The sequence below is a fragment of the Panthera uncia genome, chromosome F1, assembly GCF_023721935.1.
Source record: "Panthera uncia isolate 11264 chromosome F1, Puncia_PCG_1.0, whole genome shotgun sequence".
In the NCBI taxonomy this organism is placed as follows: domain Eukaryota; kingdom Metazoa; phylum Chordata; class Mammalia; order Carnivora; family Felidae; genus Panthera; species Panthera uncia.
In genome coordinates, this window is record NC_064813.1 from 22,618,982 (window position 1) to 22,640,105 (window position 21,124).

General features: G+C 35.3%; 1 protein-coding gene and 1 long non-coding RNA gene across 5 annotated transcripts in view; both read left to right on the top strand.

Moving 5' to 3' along the window:
- Positions 1 to 21,124, top strand: part of TRMT1L (tRNA methyltransferase 1 like) — a 40,609-nt gene that overhangs the window by 5,683 nt on the left and 13,802 nt on the right. For 2 of the 4 annotated variants that reach the window (XM_049634073.1, XM_049634074.1), the window contains exons 3-10: positions 523 to 636; positions 3,968 to 4,032; positions 5,742 to 5,871; positions 7,663 to 7,786; positions 8,261 to 8,340; positions 11,811 to 12,060; positions 12,476 to 12,688; positions 14,359 to 14,549. In XM_049634073.1, the coding sequence (XP_049490030.1) occupies positions 523 to 636; positions 3,968 to 4,032; positions 5,742 to 5,871; positions 7,663 to 7,786; positions 8,261 to 8,340; positions 11,811 to 12,060; positions 12,476 to 12,688; positions 14,359 to 14,549 (1,167 nt within the window). Of the gene's footprint in view, positions 1 to 522; positions 637 to 2,634; positions 3,586 to 3,967; positions 4,033 to 5,741; positions 5,872 to 7,662; positions 7,787 to 8,260; positions 8,341 to 11,810; positions 12,061 to 12,475; positions 12,689 to 14,358; positions 14,550 to 21,124 lie in introns of those variants that run through there. The other 2 variants (XM_049634076.1, XM_049634075.1) reach the window with 2 other exon arrangements.
- Positions 14,727 to 21,124, top strand: part of LOC125925225 (uncharacterized) — a 7,309-nt gene continuing 911 nt past the window's right edge. The window contains exon 1 of the long non-coding RNA XR_007458738.1: positions 14,727 to 21,099. This is a non-coding gene — a long non-coding RNA (uncharacterized LOC125925225). The remainder of the gene's footprint in view (positions 21,100 to 21,124) is intronic.

The following is a 21,124-nucleotide window of genomic DNA, read 5'->3' on the forward strand; positions in this document are numbered from 1 at the left end:
GAATAGCAGTTATTTTGGATCCCATGTACTCCTTCCACTCCTCCCGCTTTTCTGATTCCACCTGTTAACTGTTTTTGTTGCTGCCCAGAGTAGAATGCCACAGCAGGTGCTTATGCTTCCTGCCCAGCTCCTACCTCTCTGGGAGTGTGACAAGTGCTGCCCCTGATTCTCTCCCTGGCAGGCATTTTGGCTGGAGGGATATCATGTAGTTCATCACTTTCTCATTCTCTCTGTTCCCGAGGGCAACAAGGATATCAGCCACAGACAGGAGAGTTTTAGGGTAAAAAATCAATCACTGACCATGTGCTAATACAGTTATTGTTAACTACCTGGTGAGGCAGAGATGACTTCTCCCTAACGTTAACATAGACATTATCTAAGAAGTGTGTGTGTGTTGTGTGGAGGGAGTCCCCTATGACTTCTTTTGTAGCTAAGTCAACGAATTAGTAACTAGTATATTCTGTGCTTTATTGGTTTTCTGTTTTGTTTTGTTTTGTTTGTTTTTTGTTTTTTTTTGGCCAGGAAACAAACAGTCTTGTCCATTGTGCCCTAAGGAAAAATTCAGAGCTTGTAATAGCCATAAGCTTCGTCGTCACCTTCAAAATTTACACTGGAAAGTCTCGGTTGAATTTGAAGGTTAGTAGTTTTATGCTTGCTAAACATAAATGAAATTCAAGATTCAGTACCAGTTTTGGAATTTTATTGTGAACATAATCAAATATTTTCCATTTAAAATTTCTGAGGGATTTAATGACCCTCTTTTAATGTGTTTATTAATAAAAGGCCATGTAGCTCTCTGGCAACAAGATGTATGTTGCAAGTGTAGCTTAGTTTAGCAAACATTTATTAAGCATCTGTTCTACACTGGGTACTTTGCTTGGCCCTGGGGGGGTCCCCATAACTTGTTGAACGACTACCATTTGACACATTCTTTTGAAGGTATAATGATTGTAAAACGAAATAAAATATGTAAGTATTGGAAAAGAGGAGACAATATCTTTTTTCTGCTGAATGCTTGAAAAAACTAGAGTTAGAGTATGTAGAATAGTAGTGGGATATAAGATAAATATTTGAAATCATTGCCTTTCTCTACTCTAGATAAATGGAAATTGGGAAAAAGATACCAATTGTGATAATGACAAAAATGACATAATTTGGGGGACTAAATTTAACAAGAGGGCTCATATAAAGAATAAAGTTGAAGGACAAAAAAATGAGATCTTAAGGGTGCCTGGGTGGCTCAGTTGGTTAAGTGTCTGGCTCTGGTTTTGGCTCAGGTCATGATCTCACAGTTCGTTGATTTGAGCCCCACATCAGGCTCTGCACTGACAGTGCTGAGTCTGCTTGGGATTCTCTCTCTCTCTGCCCCCCCCCCTTGTTCTGTAAAATAAATAAACATTTTTAAAAATTGAGGTTTTATCAAGTTAAAAGATTTCCTAGATATAATGAATTATTATTAGATTTTGGAGTGAATTATGTGAATTATACCATTTTTGGAAAGAGATCTGGCAACATTTTTAAAATTTAAAATGTATATATCTCCCAGGCACTCCCTCCTTTGGGAGTAAAAGAATCAATAGGCAAGAATAGATATACAAGAATATTTATTGCAGCTTGTACTTAGTGACAAAAACTTGAAACTAAAATAAAAGGAATGGTTGAATACATTATGGTACATAAGTGCCATGACATATTATGCAGGCATTGTAAAGAGTATGTGTTAGATGAGTACTAGCTTACTTGGAAGGATTTCCATGATAAACTGCAATTGAATACAATATATATGGAAGATTTTATGATACTACATTTGGATAAAAACCAAAAATACCCCCCCCAAAGCCCTAAATATCAGTCTTAAGCATTTGTATATTTACATTTGAATATGATTTTGTGAGTATAGGTGTTATTAAGTGTGGTTATCTGGAGTTTGAACCAAACCGGATGAAATAGCCAGTATGAGACACCCAGAAAAGAAGCCAGAACTATTTTCTTAGTGGTACTGGTACAAGGTTCTCACTGGTTCCTGAGGGAAGAAGGAATTAGAGACTTAATTCAGAAGCCATCCTGTCTTTTATGTTTAATTATACATAAGAATGTGTAGTAAATCATGTTGACTTTTTATGAAAAAAGAGAAATGTCTCATTTTAATTAAAAAGGTCTCTTTTGTATTCTTTATTTAAGCCGTTGTTTAACCATTAGGTTTAGTCTTCCTCCTTCAAGTTATTCTGGTAAATGGCTCATGGTATTTCTTTACTCTCTTAAGTACATTAAGTTGGGTTTTTTCACATGGTGATCTGGTAGATGGCGAGTGTCATAGTTTTTGTCCTAGCAAGCAGGTCTCAAAGTAGTTGACAAATATGTTTAAGGTAGAAGCATCAAGACCTCTCAAAGGGATAGAAGTGAGATGTGAGGGAGAAAAAAGCCAAGAATGGCGGTGGTCCAGAGCCGGCTCTGGTGGTCCAGAGCCGATGGCCAAGAAAGAATTCTTGAAGACGTCTTTGGTATAAAAAGGTGATTTTATTAAAGCATGAGGACAGGACATGTGGGCAGGAAGAGCTGTACTATAAGTGTGGGGGGTAACTAGTTTACGGAGGGGGTGGGGGAGATAGAATCGGGGAATTTCCAAAGAGACTTTCACATGCTAAAGGCTTATCGGAGGCCTAGCTGTAGTTAAGCTGAAGTTGTTTTTCCCTCCAGCAAGACATTAAGACTGTAGAGAGTTCCTATACTCTGGTTTATTGATGGGATTGCCTTTTTCTAGTAAACTGGTGGAGACTTAATCAGTTTGACCATTTGTTTTTTGGGTAGCCAGGAGTGTCCAAGGAATATCATACAGGTGTGGGGGGGGGGGATGGGGGGAGGTGCTTTTAGCCTCACTTTGCCCTCAGCTCTCCCCATCCTCCCTCATCATTAGGACCAGGTACTGGGGAAGAAGGCCAAGACCTCAGATTTAGGCATGCAAAGGTTTAGATGCATCTACTGGAGATGTCAGTAGCTTGTCCAGATATGAATCTCGGGTTTGGGGGAAAGGTCTGGGCTAGAGATACAAGTTTGGGAATTGTCAGACTACAAATAGTATTTAAAGCTATATGACTGGATGGGATAACCATAGGAGTACATATCAGTGGAAAAAAAGAAGTTGCTGAGTCCTGAAATACCTCCGTATGTACAAGTAAGAGAAACAATTAGATATAAGGAATGAGAAGAAAGGAGTTGGAGATCACTTAAAGTTAGGAGAAACTGGAAGGCATTATCATTCATTTAAAAAGTGGAAAAGAGACCTGGTTCAAGGGGAAATGATATATTTATAGTCCATGACAGTAGATTTTGAAATGCTGACCTGATAACCCAGGCATACATCCTCAATAGGCAGTTAGAAATAGAGATCTGGCCTTCAGTAAGGAGTTAGTAACTACAGCTAGAATTTGGAATTCCTTCCCCCAGTGGAGATAGTTGCAGTCATAAAAGGCATTAAAATTACCAAGGAAACGAGGGAAAACAGTCATGTAGCAGAGCAAGCCTACAGAAAGTCTACGTTTTAGAGTATAACAGAGGGAAGAGGAGCTGTGAAGAAGATTCAGAAAGGTGGGAGAGAACTAAGTGCCGTATCATCAATGGAAGAAGAGGCTATGTAATGGCAAATGTAGCATGAGGCAAAGAAGATGAAGCTTAAGAAAAGTCAACATGACAGAGAATAGATGAGAAAATTGAGTCCCAAAGAAGCTAACTAACCAAGACAATGCACGGTCTTGGCAGAACCAGAATTCAAACCTGGATCTCATATATTTGCTTTTATGCTATATCTTATGTAACAAATATCTAAAACTAACAGTCTCATTCAAATAAATTACGATATTATAAATACAAGAAGAATTCCAGTTATTCTTATAAAATTTGCTAATAATTTTTAATGATAATGGACTATTTAGTGAACAGTGATATGACAACCAGCCATTCTTCACTTTAGGTTACAGGATGTGCATCTGTCACTTACCTTGTCGACCAGTGAAACCAAACATTATTGGAGAACAGGTAATCAGATGTTAGATTTATTTTTAAATTTTGCCCTCTTTAAAGAAAGCACAATTTTTCTTGCTCTAAGGCTATGGGCATATTTGGCAGTGAGGTTTACTTTAAGATTTTGTATTTGAGTGCTTTCAGATTATCCTAGCAGGAAAAATATGAACTATATGAAAAAAAGAGTTGCTGTATTGAACTTTTCATTTTATAATTTTAAATTTTAGTCAGAGAAACTGTTTTCTTATGTTCAAAAGGGAAATTGACCTATTTACTAATTTTGGAATGGAGAATTTAAATAAAAAGTAAATTTTTTCTTTTGTAATAAATTTTGATTCTGGAATAAAAGCCTTCAATTTCTGTGACTTAGTAAGTATCTTAGTGTGTGTCAATTCATATTTATCTTCTCTATACTTTTAATTTGTCAAAGGACAGTATCAAGAATCTTTCTGAAATCTTAATTCTTTAAAAAGTACATGTGTTCATTTTTAGCACAGATGTGAATTTTTGGGGAATACAGATTACATAATATTTTTTAGTGCTGCTATCTTGAGTGAATACTAGCTTAATGAGGCCTCGTTATTAATTTTTTTTCATGTCACTAAAAAGAGTAAAGTGCTGGGGAGAAAAAACCCAAAAATTTCTTACATAGTAATTGGGACAATGCTTGGCCCATCGGCCTTATCCAGGACATTTTGAATATGATAACCACAGTACCATAAGGAACTCTGTGCAGTGTTCTCAACTTGCTGTTTGATCCCAAGTAAATAGGATCTAAGATCTTAGAAGATCTAAGAGTAAAAGTCATCAAAACTAGGAAAAACCCAGTGGAGTAGTCTTTTTATTCTCAACTAAATTTTAAAGAAATTTTCAAGTGAGAATTTTTTACTTGGACAAATAGACTTTTAAAAAAAAGTCTTTTTTTAAGATTTAAGTAATCTCTATACCCAATGTGGGGCTCGAACTCACAATCCTGAGATTAAGAGTCGCACATTCCACCAACTGAGCCAGCCAAGTGCCCCAAGACTTATTATGTCTCTAACATTTTGTGATGTGCTGAAACTAACTGAAATTTCTAGAAATATTGAAAGCTGATTGTTAAATATGGCCATTATTAAAAATTAAATTGTATAAACTTTAAGGTGAATATATTACAAAGGTAATAGTATTCAAATCTCATCACTTCCTAATTATTTTACTACATTTTTGTATTATCCACCTGGTAGCCATGTTTTCTAGTATGATATTATCTATCTCTTCCCAAATTCACATTTAGTGATAGCATATGAGTAGCTTGAAATCTGCAACAATTATAGTTTGAAATTGGCCATGATAGAGTATATATGCCACAGAAAGCAACAAACACTATAAGTCAGGGCTTTATTTTCCTGGAGAACAATTGTTAAACATCTACCAGCACAGCGCTGCTAATGTTATACCATTTGTAAGTGCTACTTATAGAAAATAGGGTACAGTTATTTGCTGATTAGAATGAATAAACAAAACAAATTAAATTAGTGGTCTATTATAAAGTAAGTAAAAATCATATGTAAATATAGATGAGGAAATAAAGATCCCTTCAAAGCCCCATGGCAATATTAATACTCTCTTCTCTACCATTAAACCCAAGATATGCTAACATACTTAAATTTGCAATCTTAAACTTCTGTTTCATTGTTTTAGTAATTTATCTGTATATTTAAATTAAATACTCTGTTTGATAGATATCCAGTAAAATGGGCGCCCATTATCATTGTATCATTTGTTCAGCAACAATCACTAGAAGGACCGATATGCTGGGACATGTTAGGCGACATGTGAATAAAGGAGAGACGAAATCCAGGTATATTGCTGGTAAGTTGAGCAATATATTAATAGGTAAATTCTTAAATAATGGTCCAGTTATTATTTTCAGACATCAAGTAGATAAAATATAGTGACTTCACCATTTAATTGACTACTAATCCATGACTTCAGGTTTCTTTTCTTTCTGTAAGGCTCCTCATAACATTTAACTGATTGATGCCAAAGTAAATATAGGTATCTTAATGAAAGATTATAGATAACTATGTTGTACTTACTGTTGAAAAACACTGGAAAAAGGAAATAGAGTGATATAAAGATCATTTATTATCCTGAAGTGCTATCAGGTTATTAATAGGTTATTATTACTGAGGCAGCCCTTCTCAAAATTAAGATTAATTAAGACATCATGCCCTACGGCATCCATTGTATGTAATGAATTAACTTCTCTCCTACACATCTAAAATGGTACTATGTACCTTTTAAGAATTGAAAAAAATAATTTTCTGTAGAGCTTAATTTTCTAATAGAATCTGGTTTGAGAAAGGCTGATCGTGTGAAATATGTCACATGCCACTTAGGTAGGCGTAGAATATATAATGCAACACTAGGAAAGGTTACGATGATTTGGCACTGTAAAAAAAGAAATGTGGGGGTGGCTGGGTTGCTCAGTCAGTTGAGCATCTGTCTCTTGACTTTGGCTCAGGTCATGATCCCAGGGTTGCAGGATCAAGCCCAGGGTTGGTCTCTTTGCTGAGTATGTAGCCTGCTTAAGATTCTCTCTCTCTCTCTTCCTCTGCACTCTGCTGCTCTCCACTGCTAGTACTTTCTCTGTCTCTAAAAAAAAAAAAAAAAAAGAAGGAAAGAGATATAGTTGCCATGTAGTTAACATTCTGATCATAATATTATCAAGAAATCCAAACATAAAGAATCTCAGTTATTTTTCCCCACACATGATATGTATGTCTCATTTCTTAAATATTTAAAATAAAACACACAAATATATCGGTATTTCATTTGGGTTTATAGCTAAATGATTCTAATGTATACTAAATGTAGAATCTTTTTTTTTTTTTTCTGTTACTTTATACCCATTTGAATGTAATTTGTGATTTAAAATTATAATCATAAGAAAGTGTTCTGAAGGGGCACCTGGGTGGCTCAGTTAGTTAAGCGTCTGACTTTGGCTCAGGTCATGATCTCATGGGTTTGAGCCCCACATCGGGCTCTGTGCTGACAGCTAAGAGCCTGGAGCCTGTTTCCCATTCTGTGTCTTCCCCTTTCTCTGTCCCTCCCCTGCTTGTGCTCTGTGTGTATCTCTCTCTCAAAAATAAATAAACATTAAAAAAAAAGTTCTGAAATCTAGCATGCTCAGGAAGTATAGTGATTCTTAGTCATCCATGATAGCTAATGGAATGAAACCATACAGAGATACTAATTTTATAACAGTTATACCACAGTAAGATATGTTTAACAGCCAACCTATGTAAATAAATGCAGCATAGTAGTTTGATGAATAATAAAGGTATTTTAGAATTTTTATAATGGTTTTATGTTAGGTTAATTGTTCTTAACTAGGTTTCATAATATAGATGTATTATGTTCTAGGCAGATAAGATTTTAACTTAAACTTTAATTGCCCAAATACTTAATTGAATGCTACTCTTTCCTACAGACAGTACTGAACAGATAGATCAGTTTAGGGTTTTTCTTCTTTGATATCTGCCCGGTTGATTACATTAACAAAGTATTATAAAGGAAAGTTATTTCTTTTAATGTATATTGTTTTAGATACTTAGAATTATTTTGTATTTCACTGGAAATCTTTGTTTTTCATCTTAGCTTCTGCTGCTAAACCACCTAATGAAATTTTGAAAGAGGCAGACACAGATGTACAAGTTTGTCCTAACTATTCTATACCTCAAAAAACAGATTCCTATTTTAATCCCAAAATGAAACTAAATCGGTAAGATGAATTGAAAAAAGGGTTATGGGATGTTTCAAATGATTACAAATGTGACCTTCTTTTTATGTTCTAATATATTGAAGTTTAAAACTGGGTACAGAATGAAAATCATCTGTTTTAGTATTTTTCAGAATGATTGTTTTCTTTTTTTCCTACCAAACTAATTTCTTTCTCAGTAAAATAGGCCTGCCTTTATATAATTAATGAACAGGCTGGTGCTTTAGTGGGCAAGTTTTATTTATGAAACCATTATTCATGGTGAATGCTTGTTTATAGAACCCAGTTAGATTGATAGTTTAATTTCACACATGTTTAGTTCTTGTACTACTAGGTAAAGAATATGTTACTACGTCTTCTTTCAAAATAGTTTGTATAGTAAATAGGAACCCTAATTCTTACTATTCTTAAATAAAATCTAGAGTGATGAAGCCATGATGCAATAAGATTATTTCAGATTATTATACTTTTTTCTAGACAGCTAATATTTTGTACATTGGCTGCTTTGGCCAAGGAACGAAAACCTTTGGAATGTCTAGATGCCTTTGGAGCCACTGGTAAGTAATGAAGCTTTTTTTGGATCCCACTTTAATTATCAGATTTATGCAGTATCTTTTCTTGGAAAATTTATATGGATATTGTATCTAGCAGAATATTTTTACATAAAAAGTAAAGACCCAAGGTAAATATTTTTATTGTGCAAAAATTTCAAATGTATACAAAAGTAGAGTTTAATAAATGAATCCCTGTGTATCTGTCACTCACTTCAAAAATTATCAACTTAATGCTTGTTCATGTATATGTATCTCATGCACTTACCCTTATACCTCCTCCACCATCCTTCATCCCTATTACTTTGAAACAGATTACAAATATGTCATTTTATCTGTAAATATTTTCAGTTGGATCTCTAAAAGATAAGGACTTTACAAAAATAAAACGTTGATACCATTATCACACATTGATATCATCAAATGTTTAGCTATGCTAAACATAGCTAGAGCTAGGCCCTCACAGTTTCTTAAAAAATCAAATAGGAATTCAGATGAAGACTATGCATTTTCATTGTTTGAGATATCTAAGTGTCTTTTTGCTCTGTATTCATTTCCATCATTTTTTTTTGCGTGTGTGATGATTATTTGTCGACATACAGCTTGTCTATATGTCTATTGTCTTTTCCAGAGTCTAGATTTTTGCTGATGGTATCTTCATAGCTCATAAAACCTGTTTCTTTATCTCTAGTATTTCTGTATATTGGTAGTTATCTCCAGTATTCCTGTATATTGGTAGTTATCTCCAGTATTTCTGTATATTGGTAGTTGAGTCTTCAGGTTTGATCAGATTCAAATAGGATTTTTTTTTTTTTTCCCAAGAATACTTGTTTACTGCAATTAGGAAGTATTTGATGTTTGGTTGTCTCTCTTTTTTTGTGATGTGATAAATTGCCTAGTCATTAGGCAGTGGGGTAAGGTGAAATTTTAAAGACTGAGAACATTTTCCTAAAAGAACTTAACAGTAAAGAAAAGATCATAGAAGAGTAGAAAATTTCTAAGAAGCCACCTGTACCTAATCCAAGTCTTTCTTTTTAAAGGTTAGAGGAGTATATTCTTGGGAAGTTTGTAATAAAAGGATGTAAGCGTGAGTTAGCTCTCCTTTTCAAGTTCCTCTTCACAGGGAAAAGTAGTGGTTAAAAGCAATTTAATATCTTACATAATCTGATCCCAACCTACTTTTCCAAATTTAGTTTTCAGCATTTTCCCTTGTACACAACCCTTTACTTTTTTCTTTTTCTTTTCTTTTTTTTTTCCTTTCTTTTCTTTTCTTTTCTTTTTTTTTTTTTTTTTTAACATTTTAGCTATTTCACTCATCCCCTTACCCAGCTCCCTTCTGGTGACTACCAATTTGTTCTCTGTATTTAAGAGTCTGTTGTTCTGTTTGTCTCTTTTTTTCCCTTTGTTTGTTTTGTTTCTTAAATTCCACGTATGAGTGAAATCTTGGTATTTATCTTTGCCTGTCTGTTTCACTTAGCATTATACTCTCTAAGTCCATCTGTGTTGTTGCAGATGGCAATATTTCATTCTTTTTTATGGTTGAAAGGTATTCCATTGTATATATACCCCATTTTTATTCTATCAGTGGATACTTGGGTTGCTTTTATATCTTAACTATTATAAAAAATGCCACAGTAAACATAGGGATGCATGCATATATTTTTTTGAATGTGTTTACATTTGCTTTGGGTAAATAGTCAGTAGTGGAATTACTGGCTCATGTGGTGATTCTGTTATTTTTTTTGAAGAATTTCCATACTGTTTCCCACAGTGACTGCAGCAATTTACATTTCCACCCACAGTGCATGAGGGTTTCTTTTTCTCTGTACCCTCACCAACACTTATCTTGATTTTTTTGATTCTAGCCATTCTTACAGGTGTAAAGGTGATATTTCATTTTTATTTGCCTTTTACTCATGATTAGTGATGTTGAGCATGTTTTGATGTGTCTCTTAGCCATTTGTGTGTCTTCTTTGGACTCTTGACCACCTTCACCCAGTTCTTCCACCCTCTGCCCCCAACTCTGGCAACCACAAATCTGATCTCTGTTTCTATGAGTTTGGTATTTTTAGATTCCACATATAAGTGAAATCATACAATGTTTGTTTTTCTCTCTTTCACTTAACATAGCGCCCCCACAGTTCATCCATGGTGTCACAAAAGACAGGATTTCCTTCTTTTTTATGGCCAAATAGTATTTTATTGTGGGTGTATATGTGTGTGTGTATATCACATTTTCTTTATCCATCAATGGACACAGGTTGTTTCCATGTCTTGGCTATTGTAAATAATGCTGAAATGAACTACTCTTTTTTTCACCTGAAATCATTAAAGCTAATGTTTGGGGAAGATCTTTTCAGTCCTTTCTTTTAATGTTCCTTTGTAAATTTATATCCGTTCATAGCAGTTAGTCTGCATGCTTCCCCATCTCTAAAATGTGAATATCAGAACTTATTTCACAAGCTTGTTATGAGAATATGAAAATTTTTGTAAAGACCATAGTGCATAGTCGATGTTAAATATTTACATTTATGAGGCACATGTATGGAAAAGCTGGTCTATACTTTTAGTACATGGGGGTTTTCTAATCCACAGTGGCTGGGCCCGTGTCACCATCTCCTTTGTAATGAATGTCCCCTCTGACTCTAATCCAGTAGGTATAGAGAGCCTATGAGAAGAGGCTTTCTTGGTCTGAATTCTTGATCTTTGCTTACATATACAAAGTTGTTCTCTTCAATTCACAGTGATGCTATTGTGCAGTTTTGGAGACATATTGGTCCAGTAAAGTTGTTTTCATATTTTGGTGCATTAGGTAAACTTTAGCAGTGGGGGGAGTTCCAACTTCCCACCCACCAAGCAGAGTAACTCCACTCTTACTCACATTGTATGTTGGCTTTCTCTGTAAGATTTAGTTTGAAAAAAGCATTCCATTATAAGAAATTTTAAAAAAGAAAACCTATTCCCCAGAATAAAGAACAAACAAAAATTTTATTTGAATCTGGATTATAGAAAAGTTTTGGAAGAATTATTAATGGAAATCTGCTCAACACATTTTTTGTGTGTGGTCACTTTTCTTCAGAGGCTTTGTAGTGAGTAAGTAGAAAAAGTTATGTATGAAAATACTAAGATTTTGAAACATGTGTTTTTGTTTTTATAAAAGAGTATATACTTTATTATTATATACTGTTTTTATTCTTTAATTAATTTAAAAAATTCATTTTCTGGGGCGCCTGGGTGGCTCATTCAGTTAAGCATCTGACTTCAACTCAGGTCATGATCTCATGGTTTGTGGGTTCGAGCCCCGTGTTGGGTTCTGTGCTAATAGCTCAGAGCCTGGAGCCTGCTTTGGATTCTGTGTGTCCCTTTCTCTCTGCCCCTCCCCCACTCGCACTCCGTCTCTCTCTCTCTCTCTCAAAAATGAATAAATGTTAAAAAAAATTTTTTTTTAATTCATTTTCCTTCAAATTTTTCCTAAGGGATAATGGGATTACAATGGGCAAAACATCTTGGAAATGCAGTTAAGGTTACAATTAATGACTTGAATGAGAACTCTGTGACACTGATTCAGGAAAATTGCCATTTAAACAAGTTGAAAGTGGTGGTAGACAGTAAGGAAAAGGAAGAGAGTGATGATATTCTTGAAGAAGGAGAAGAAAATCTTGGTAACATTAAGGTGACCAAAATGGATGCCAATGTACTAATGCATTTGAGATCCTTTGATTTCATGTAAGTGAAAAACTTTGCTGTGTCACTTTCTAAACTGGCCTGGATTGCGGGGGGGGGGGGGGGGGGTTGGGGGGGGGGGCGGGTGTTGGAGGGGTTAAAAATTAAGATGGTTGTTGTTTATTTGAATTAATACAGTTTTTTACCATTGGCCTAAGGAAAGCAGTAGGAACATTTTCTAGCATTTGAAATAAAATTCCCAAGCATGACAATTTTTCTCTAAAACTGATTGATTTTTATATGTCTGACATATCATATGGTCATTTTCTTACATAATTTAAAAACAGAATTATATGTTTAAGATAGATTTGTAAAATACTTTTGAATCCATGGAATTTTATCATTAGACATAATGACAATGGTACCATTTTGATTACTAGTATGATTTTAAATATGTCTGTATTCTTTCTGATTTTAGACACCTAGACCCTTTTGGAACATCGGTGAACTATCTAGATTCTGCATTCAGAAATATAAGAAACCTTGGCATAGTGTCTGTGACTTCTACAGATATCAGTTCTTTATATGCCAAGGCACAACATGTTGCCCGGCGTCACTATGGCTGTAATATTGTCCGAACTGAGTATTACAAGGAACTAGCAGCCAGAATTGTTGTAGCTGCAGTGGCAAGGTACCAGACTGACAGCAATGTGCCTAGTATGTTTGACTGTGTGATAGAGCTACTATTACAAAAAGTGCCAGTTGCATTTTTCAAAAAATTCACAGGGTACAAATTCTCTATTCATGTCTGTGATCTTGATTTGTTTGGTAATCTTATGTCGTATCTGTTACAATTTGATTTAAAAACTTTTGTGTCTAGAATAGTTTACTCTCCAATTAAAAATTTTATTAAAGTAAGTAGTAATAAAGAAGAGATAAGAATGAAAGTTAACTTCAAATCAGTTATTGTAACAACGTAGGGTAGGTGGGGATACCACCGTGAAAAGAAAAAGCAAAGGTTGTTTTTAGATTTAGAAAAAATCACTGTTATATGTCCATTTCATCTCTTTACATAGTTTGAATAAAATGATGGCTTATATGGGCGCCTGGCTGGCTCATTTGACAAAGCATGTAACTCGTGATCTTGAGGTCATGGATTCAAGCCCCACATTGGGTGTAGAGATTACTAAAATAATAATAATAATAATAAACATAAATAAATTTTAGAAATGATGGCTTATATACTTGATTCTGCAAAGTGGTCTCACCCACAAAACAAAGTTCTTTTTTCATCAGGATTTCTAAAGAAAGCAAGGAAGATTTCTTTGAGCACCAGTTTGATTCAAAAAATTATGCTAGAAGAAGAATATAACAATATAATATAAATTGACACTGAGAACATAGCTAATGCATGATCAGCCAGCTTGTTCACTAGCCTCAACACTAGCTTTCACAGCAGTTAGATTGAAATTCCTACCTTAGCATAATACAGATTATTAAACTTCATAGACCTTTGGAGTTATTCCTAATTAGCTGAAAACTCTGATATTCAGTTTGTATACCTACCAAGGACCTAGTATATGTGCTTAAAAATGTTTATGATGTAACATCAACAAGTTGAAATTAATACATATGAAATAAGTTTAGTACATATAATTGCAAAGGGAAAACTACATAAATGATGTATCAGTTAGAATTTAACCCAAAAGTCTATAAAATTAACAGTGTCAGAAACTTTGCCTATTCATTTTTCACTTAACATTCAGCATCTGGTATACTATCCTGCAGGTAGTAATCATTGTTTAGAAGAAGCTTTTATAGAAAAAAAAATAGATAAAAAGAAAGGGTGGTGGTGATGACAAGAAACAAATTGACACTGAAAATCAGAGAACGTAGTCTTTTTTTTTTTTAGATGTTTATTTTTGGGAGAGCATGTGCAGGGGAGGGCAGAAAGAGGGGGACAGGGGCAGAAAGGGGAGGGGCAGAAAGAGGGGCACAGAGCCCAGTGTGGGACTCAAACTCACAAATGGTGAGATCATGACCTGAGCTGAAGTCAGACGCTTAACCAACTGAGCCACCCAGGCACCCTGAGAATCTAGTCTTACTGACTAGTCTTATTGACTTAATTCCATAATGGAAAATGTCTAGTCACTAAAGATTCTGTCAAGCATCCTTTATTTCCTGTGTTTCAATTTGTGTAAAGGTTATACTAATGATCTTTTAAAAACACTGCCACTAAGAATTGAATTTTCCGTATTTTCCCATAATCCATCCATAGTTTACTGTCCAATTAATATTGTCAATATAAAAATGCCAAGGAAACATGATGAGCCCCCAAAATAACTTAAAATTTTTTTGCAGAGCTGCAGCCCGATGTAACAAAGGCATTGAAGTACTGTTTGCAGTGGCTTTAGAACATTTTGTGTTGGTTGTTGTGCGAGTTTTGAGGGGGCCTACTTCTGCAGATGAAACAGCCAAGAAGATTCAGTACCTGATCCATTGTCAGTGGTGTGAAGAGAGAATTTTTCAGAAGGATGGTAATATGGTAGAAGGTAAATTCAAGCTTCTCTTGACTGTATATTGTGTTTATATACAAGCCTCCAATGAATAAGTCTTTATCACATCCCTAATTATACATGTTGTTGTCCTTTGATTTTAAAGATTACAGTGCTAACTTTATTTCCTATACTGGATTTCCTTTCATCAACAGACAAGACATGCGTGTGAGTTTATTAAAGTTATTTACTCATGCTGTATTCAATTTATGCTCTCTAGCCCTGCCCTCTGTTGAAACATCTAGAAATAACTTAGATTCCACTGTCACTAATTTTAGGAACATAAGTCAGATTACCTCTTTGTCTGGGTGTTTCAAATCATTACTTTTATAAGAATAATTATCATGTTTCTGGCTGAATACAAAAACCATCAGTTATAAAATTCATTCAGTAAACATTTACTGAGACTCTACTATATGCCAGGCATGGGGATCAAAGAAAAAGATGAGGCTTATGCTGTTTCTATTTTACTTTTCTGGGACATAGAAACAGTTGCCCATTATTTTCTGTTAGAGTCTTCACATTTTTTAAGAACTCTTTAGATATTAGAGTGTAACCCCAGTGATACGAGTTGCAAATATTTTTTCTCATTTTATCACTTCTGTTGGCATCTATTTTTTAGTGTTATTTTGATTGCATTGAAGAGGATAGATATCATTGTGGTTTTCAAGGTTCCTAATAACTTAGTATGCTTTTCATTTGCACAAGTACTTTTGCTTCAGTGTTAATTGATAGTGAGAATGGAAGGCATCCGTCATTGTTCCTTTAGTTCTCTGTGGTGCTTTCTGATTCAAGCATGAGATACCTATCATTTATCATGTCAAGAAAATATCCTTCATTTCCAGTTTTACTGTATTTTAGCAAGATGTTGAATTTTGTCATGTATGTCAGCATCTGTGGAGATGATTGTGTGGTATTTCTCTTTAGGTCTACTGATTTGAGTAATCATAATAAAATTTCCCAATATTGAACAATTCTGACTTTCTAAAATAAACTACTCTGCCAGGAAGTATTTTCTTAAGATGGATTCTGTTTGCAGGGCACTTGGGTGGCTCAGTCGGTTAAGTGTTGGGCTCTGCACTGACAGCATGGGACCTGCTGTAGGTTCGCTGTCTCCCTCTCTCGCTGCCCCTCCTCTGCTCGCACTCTCTCTCAAAAGCTAATATATAAACAGAAAAAAAAAGATGGATTCTATTTGCTAATTTTTTTTAAGTTTTTGAATTTATTTTGAGTGAGAGGGTGAGAGAGAGCAGGGGAGGGAGAGAGAGAGAGTACCAAGAGGCTCCATGCTGTCAGTGCAGAGCCCCATGTAGGGCTAGAACTCACGAACTGTGAGATCATAACCTGAGCTGAGATCAAGAGTTGGATGCTTAACCGACTGAGCCACCCAGGGCTCCCAATTTGCTAATTTTTAAAATTTTGTTTTAATATTCATAAATGAGATGGTATATAGTTTTCCTTTTTAGTAGTAATTTTGGTTGGGCTTTGGAGTCTGTTTAAAAGGAATTTGGAACTTTGCCGTGTTTTTCAGTGGTTGGGAACAGTTTTAGCTTTAGCTTTTCGAAATTATTTACATAGAGTTGAGCCAAGTGGTATTCATTGGTTCCTTTTAATTTTCTTGGTTTCTGTGGTTATATTCTTGTTTTTTTAAATTTTTAGTAGCTGTCCTTTGCTTATGCTTTTGAACTTTTATCTACAGTAGTTGTTGTTTTTTTAATCAAACATTTTAAAGGATTTTTGACCTAATTATTTACTGTAAAGAAATTGGATTTATTTTTGAATTTGCTTGCAATCATATAGACCTTGCAGAGTGTAAATGAGTCTTTCAAAGAAGTCAGTTCGCTCAGAATTTTCTATAATTTTATCAACTTGTAATACATTGTTTCAAAAGTCAACTAGTTTCATAAGTCTTAATAAAATAATGACCCCTGCCATACTCCCTAAAGTTACCAGCTAAAATATCAGAGCTATTTCTTCTAATGTTTACATCCCTATTTCTAAATGGCATGTTTATAGTACCTATAACTTCTTTCCATGGAAGAATATTCAGCTTCTTAAACCAACCTAGTCACATGCATGTACCTCCCTTCTCCAGTGTGGCTAAATCAGTATTCAGTGTTTATATTTTTATAAATATAAAACTATTGTTTACAAGTTGTATTAGTTATCTGTTGCTATGTAACAAATTAGTCCAACATTTAGTGGCTTAAAACAACATTTATTGTCTCATAGTTTCTCTGAGTTAAGAATCTGGGCATGGCTTAGCTGGGTCCACTAGCTCAGGGTCTCCAGGCTGCAATTAAGGTGTTTGCCAAGGCTGCAATCAAAGCCTGACTGGGTTAGGATCTGCCTACAAGCTTATTCACATAGTTACTCCCTGGATTCAGATCCTTGTAAGTTGTTAGACTGAAGACCTCAGCACCTTGCTTGCTGCTCAGTGACTTCCCCAGTTCCTAATCATACATTCCTCTTTATCTAGTTTCTCATGGCAGCTTGCTTCATCAGAATGATCCAGCAAGAACCAGAGAGAGCGTGAGAAAAAGCAAGACAGAAGTCATGATATTTTGTAACCTAGTCTAATAATATCCATCATTTTTGCCGTATTTTAGTAATTAGAAATGAGCTCTAGATGTAGTGATCTCACACTTAAGGGGAACTACACAAGGGTATGAAAACCAGGAGACAAGGTCATTTGCTATCTTAGAAGTCTTTTCCAACACAGATGAACCAGTTAATATGCTGTAATAATGTTCCCTTTTGTAAATGCAACTCTTGGATAACTCTGGAATTAATCCTTAGCTGTTTTTGTTCCTTTTTTTGTGTATGTGCACTTTTCATAATCCATTCCTAAACCCTTTGCTACAGTTTCACAGCTTCTTCCTGTGTGGGTAGGTGCATCAGGCTATCTTCAGTCCCAGTGTCACCTCCCTGGAGACAGTGCTCCCACTCTCCTCTGGGTGCTTTGTTTTGCAAGTCCGCTGAAAGGTGTCGTCCTGGGGCTTCCTTTTAACCAGCGTCTTGGAGATGTTCTTTGGCTTTCTCCTTCTGATGAGTCTCCTATATCTTGGCTCTTGTATATTTTTCCACTATCCTTGTTTATTTTCTCATTTTGAATGAACACTTTGTAGCTTCCTGAGAAGAATCATGTGGCCAAGTATAGAATTGTAGGTCATAAATCGTTTTTCTTCAGAATGCGTAAGGTATTATTGTATTCATTGTCTTCTAGCCTCCAATATTGAGAAGTCTGCTATTGTTCTTATATCTAGTCCTTTGTGTGTTTTTCTCTGTGAATGCTCTTAAAACATCCTTTGTTTACCCAGTATTCTAAAATAATTTTGTAATATGTGTATTAATTCATCTTTTTAAATTTATTGTGCCTGGATAATCCGTGAGCCCTTTAAGGAACTTGAGTTCTTTAGTTCTGGGAAATTATTTTTAATTTTAATTCTGGTGTAGTTAACACACAGTACTATATTAGTTTCAGGTGTACAATAGCATGATTTATCAGTTCCATACATTACTAAGTGCTCACTAAGACAAGTGCACTCCTAATCTTCACCTATTTCACACATCCTCCTCAACCCACTTTCCCTCCGGTAAACCATCTTTTCTCTATAGCTAAGAATCTGTTTTTTTGATTTCTCATTTTTCCCCCCTTTGTTTGTTGTTTCTCAAATTCCACATATGAGTGAAATCATGTGATATTTGTCTTTCTCTGGCTTATTTCACTTAGTATTGTACTCTGTAAACCCATATATGTTGGAAATAGTGAGACTTTATTCTTTTTAATGGCTGGATAATACTCCATTTGTGTATGTGTGTGGGTGTGTACACCATATCTTCTTTACCCACTTATCTATCAGTGGACACTTGGGCTGCTTCCATAGTTTGGTTGTTGTAAATAATTCTACAGTAAACATAAGGATGCATGTATCTTTTTGAATTAGCGTTTTCATATTCTTTGGGTAAGTACCCAGTGCTGCAATTACTAGATCATAGAGTGATTGTAGGATTGTTCTATTCTTAATTTTTTGACAAACTTCTATACTGTCTTTTTATTTTTTTTTAAATGTTTCTTTATTTTTGAGAGAGAGAGAGACAGAGCATGAGCGGGCAGGGATAGAGAGAGAGGAAGACACAGAATCCAAAGCAGGCTCTAGGCTCTGAGCTCTCAGTACAGAGCCCGACATGGGCTTGAAACCACAAACCAGGAGATCATGACCTGAGCCAAAGTCGGATCCTTAACCAACCGAGCCTCCCAGGCGCCCTTTTTATACTGTCTTCTACAGTGGCTGCACCAGTTTGCATTACCACCAACAGTGCACAAAGGTTCCTTTTTCTCCACATCTTTGCCCACACTTGTTGTTTCTTGAGTTTTTCTTTTTTTTTTTTTTTTTTAATGTTTCTTTATTTTTGAGAGAGAGAGAGCAGGGGAGGGGCAGAGAGAAGAGGGAGACACAGAATCCAAAATAGGCTCTAGGCTGTCAGCACAGAGCCTGATGCAGGACCCAAACCCACAAACCGTGAGATCATGACCTGAACTGAAGTCTGATGCTTAACGGACTGAGACACCAGGGTGCCCTTCTTGAGTTTTTGATTTTAGCCATTCTGATGGGTGTGAGGTGATATCTCATTGTAGTTTTGATTTGCATTTCCCTGAGTGATGTTGAACATCTTTTCATGTGTTGGCCATCTGTATGTCTTCTTTAGATAAATGTTTGTTCAAGTCTTCTGCTCATTTTTAATTGAGTTATTTGGATTTTTTTGGTATTGAGTTGTGTAAATTCTTCATATATTTTGGATACTAACCCTTTATCATATATGTCATTTGTAAATATCTTCTGCCATTCTGTAGGTTACCTTTTAGTTTTGTTGGTTGTTTCCCTCAGTGTGGAGAAGGTTTTTATTTTGATGTAGTCCCAATAGTTTATTTTTGTATTTGTTTCCCTTGTCTCAGGAGACATATTTAGAAGGATGTTGTTATGACCAGTTTCAGAGAAATTACTGCCTCTGTTTTCTTCTAGGAGTTTTATGGTTTCGAGTCTCACATTTAGGTCCTTAATTCACTCTGAGTTTATTTTTATGTATGATATAAGAAGGTAGGCCACTTTCATTCTTTCCCATGTAGCTATCCAGTTTTCCCAACATCATTTGTTGAAGAGACTGTTTTTCCATTGCATATTCTCGCCTCCTTTGTTAAAAATTAATTTACCTTATATTTGTGGGTGTTTTTTCTGGGCTTTCTATTCTGTTCCATTGATCTCTGTGTCTTTTTTTTTTTTTTCCAATACCATACTGTTTTGATTACTACAGCTTTGTAATATAACTTGAGATATGGAATTGTGATAACTCTAATTTTGTTTTTCTTTTTCAAGATTGCTTTGGCTACTCAGGGTCTTTTGTGGTTCCATGCAAATTTTAGGATTGTTTATTCTAGTTCTGTGGAAAATGCTGTTGGTATTTTGATAGGGAGTCATATTTAAAAAAAATTTTTTTAAAGTTTATTTATTTGAGAGAGAGAGAGAGAGAGAGGACAAGAGAAAGCACAGGAGGGGCAGAGAGAGAGGGAGAGAGAGAGAATCCCAAGCAGGCTCCACACTGTTGGTGCAGAGCCCCACATGGGGCTTGATGTCAAAAACCATGAGTTCGTGACCTGAGCCAAAATCAAGAGTCAGACATTTTAACCAACTGAGCCACCCAGAAGCCCTGATAGGGATCACATTTAATCTGTAGATTGCTTTGGGTAATATGGTCATTTTAACAATATTTGTTCGTGCAATCCATGAGCGTGGATTTCCATTTCTTTGTGTCATCTTCAGTTTCTTTCATCAGTGTTTTATATTTTTCAGAGAACAAGTCTTTAACTTCTTTGGTTAAGTTTATTCTTAGGTATTTTGTGATTTTTTTAGTACAGTTGTAAATGGGATTGTTATCTTAATTCCTCTTTCTGCTACTTAAATAAGTGTATAGAAATGCAGTGGATTTCTGTACGTTCATTTTATATCCCACAACATTACTGAATTCATTTACGAAGTTCTAGCGGTTTTTTTGGTATAATTTTTTGGGGTTTTTTATATATAGTATCATGTCATCTGCAAACAATGAAAGTTTTACTTCTTCCTTACCAATCTGGATGCCTTTTGTTTCTTTTTGTTGTCTGATTGCTGTGGCTAAAGCTTCCAGTATTATGTTGAATGAAACTGGCAAGAGCAGACATGCTTGTCTTCTTGACCTTAGGGAGAAAGCTCTCAGTTTTTCCCCACTGAGTATGACGTTAGCTGTGAGTTTTTCATATAAAGCCTTTATGTTTCCTCTAAACCTACTTTGTTGAGGGGTTTTGTTTTGTTTTGTTTTGTTGTTTTAGTTTATTTTGAGAGGGTGGGGGGAGGGGGAGAGAGAGGATCCGGAGTGGGCTCTGTGCTGACAGCGGAGAGTCTGATGTGGAGCTTGAACTCATGAATCATGAAATCATGACCTGACCTAAAGTCGGGGCTTAACCAACTGAGCCACCCAGGTGCCCCGAGGGTGTGTGTGTGTGTGTGTGTGTGTGTGTGTGTGTGTGTGTGTGTGTG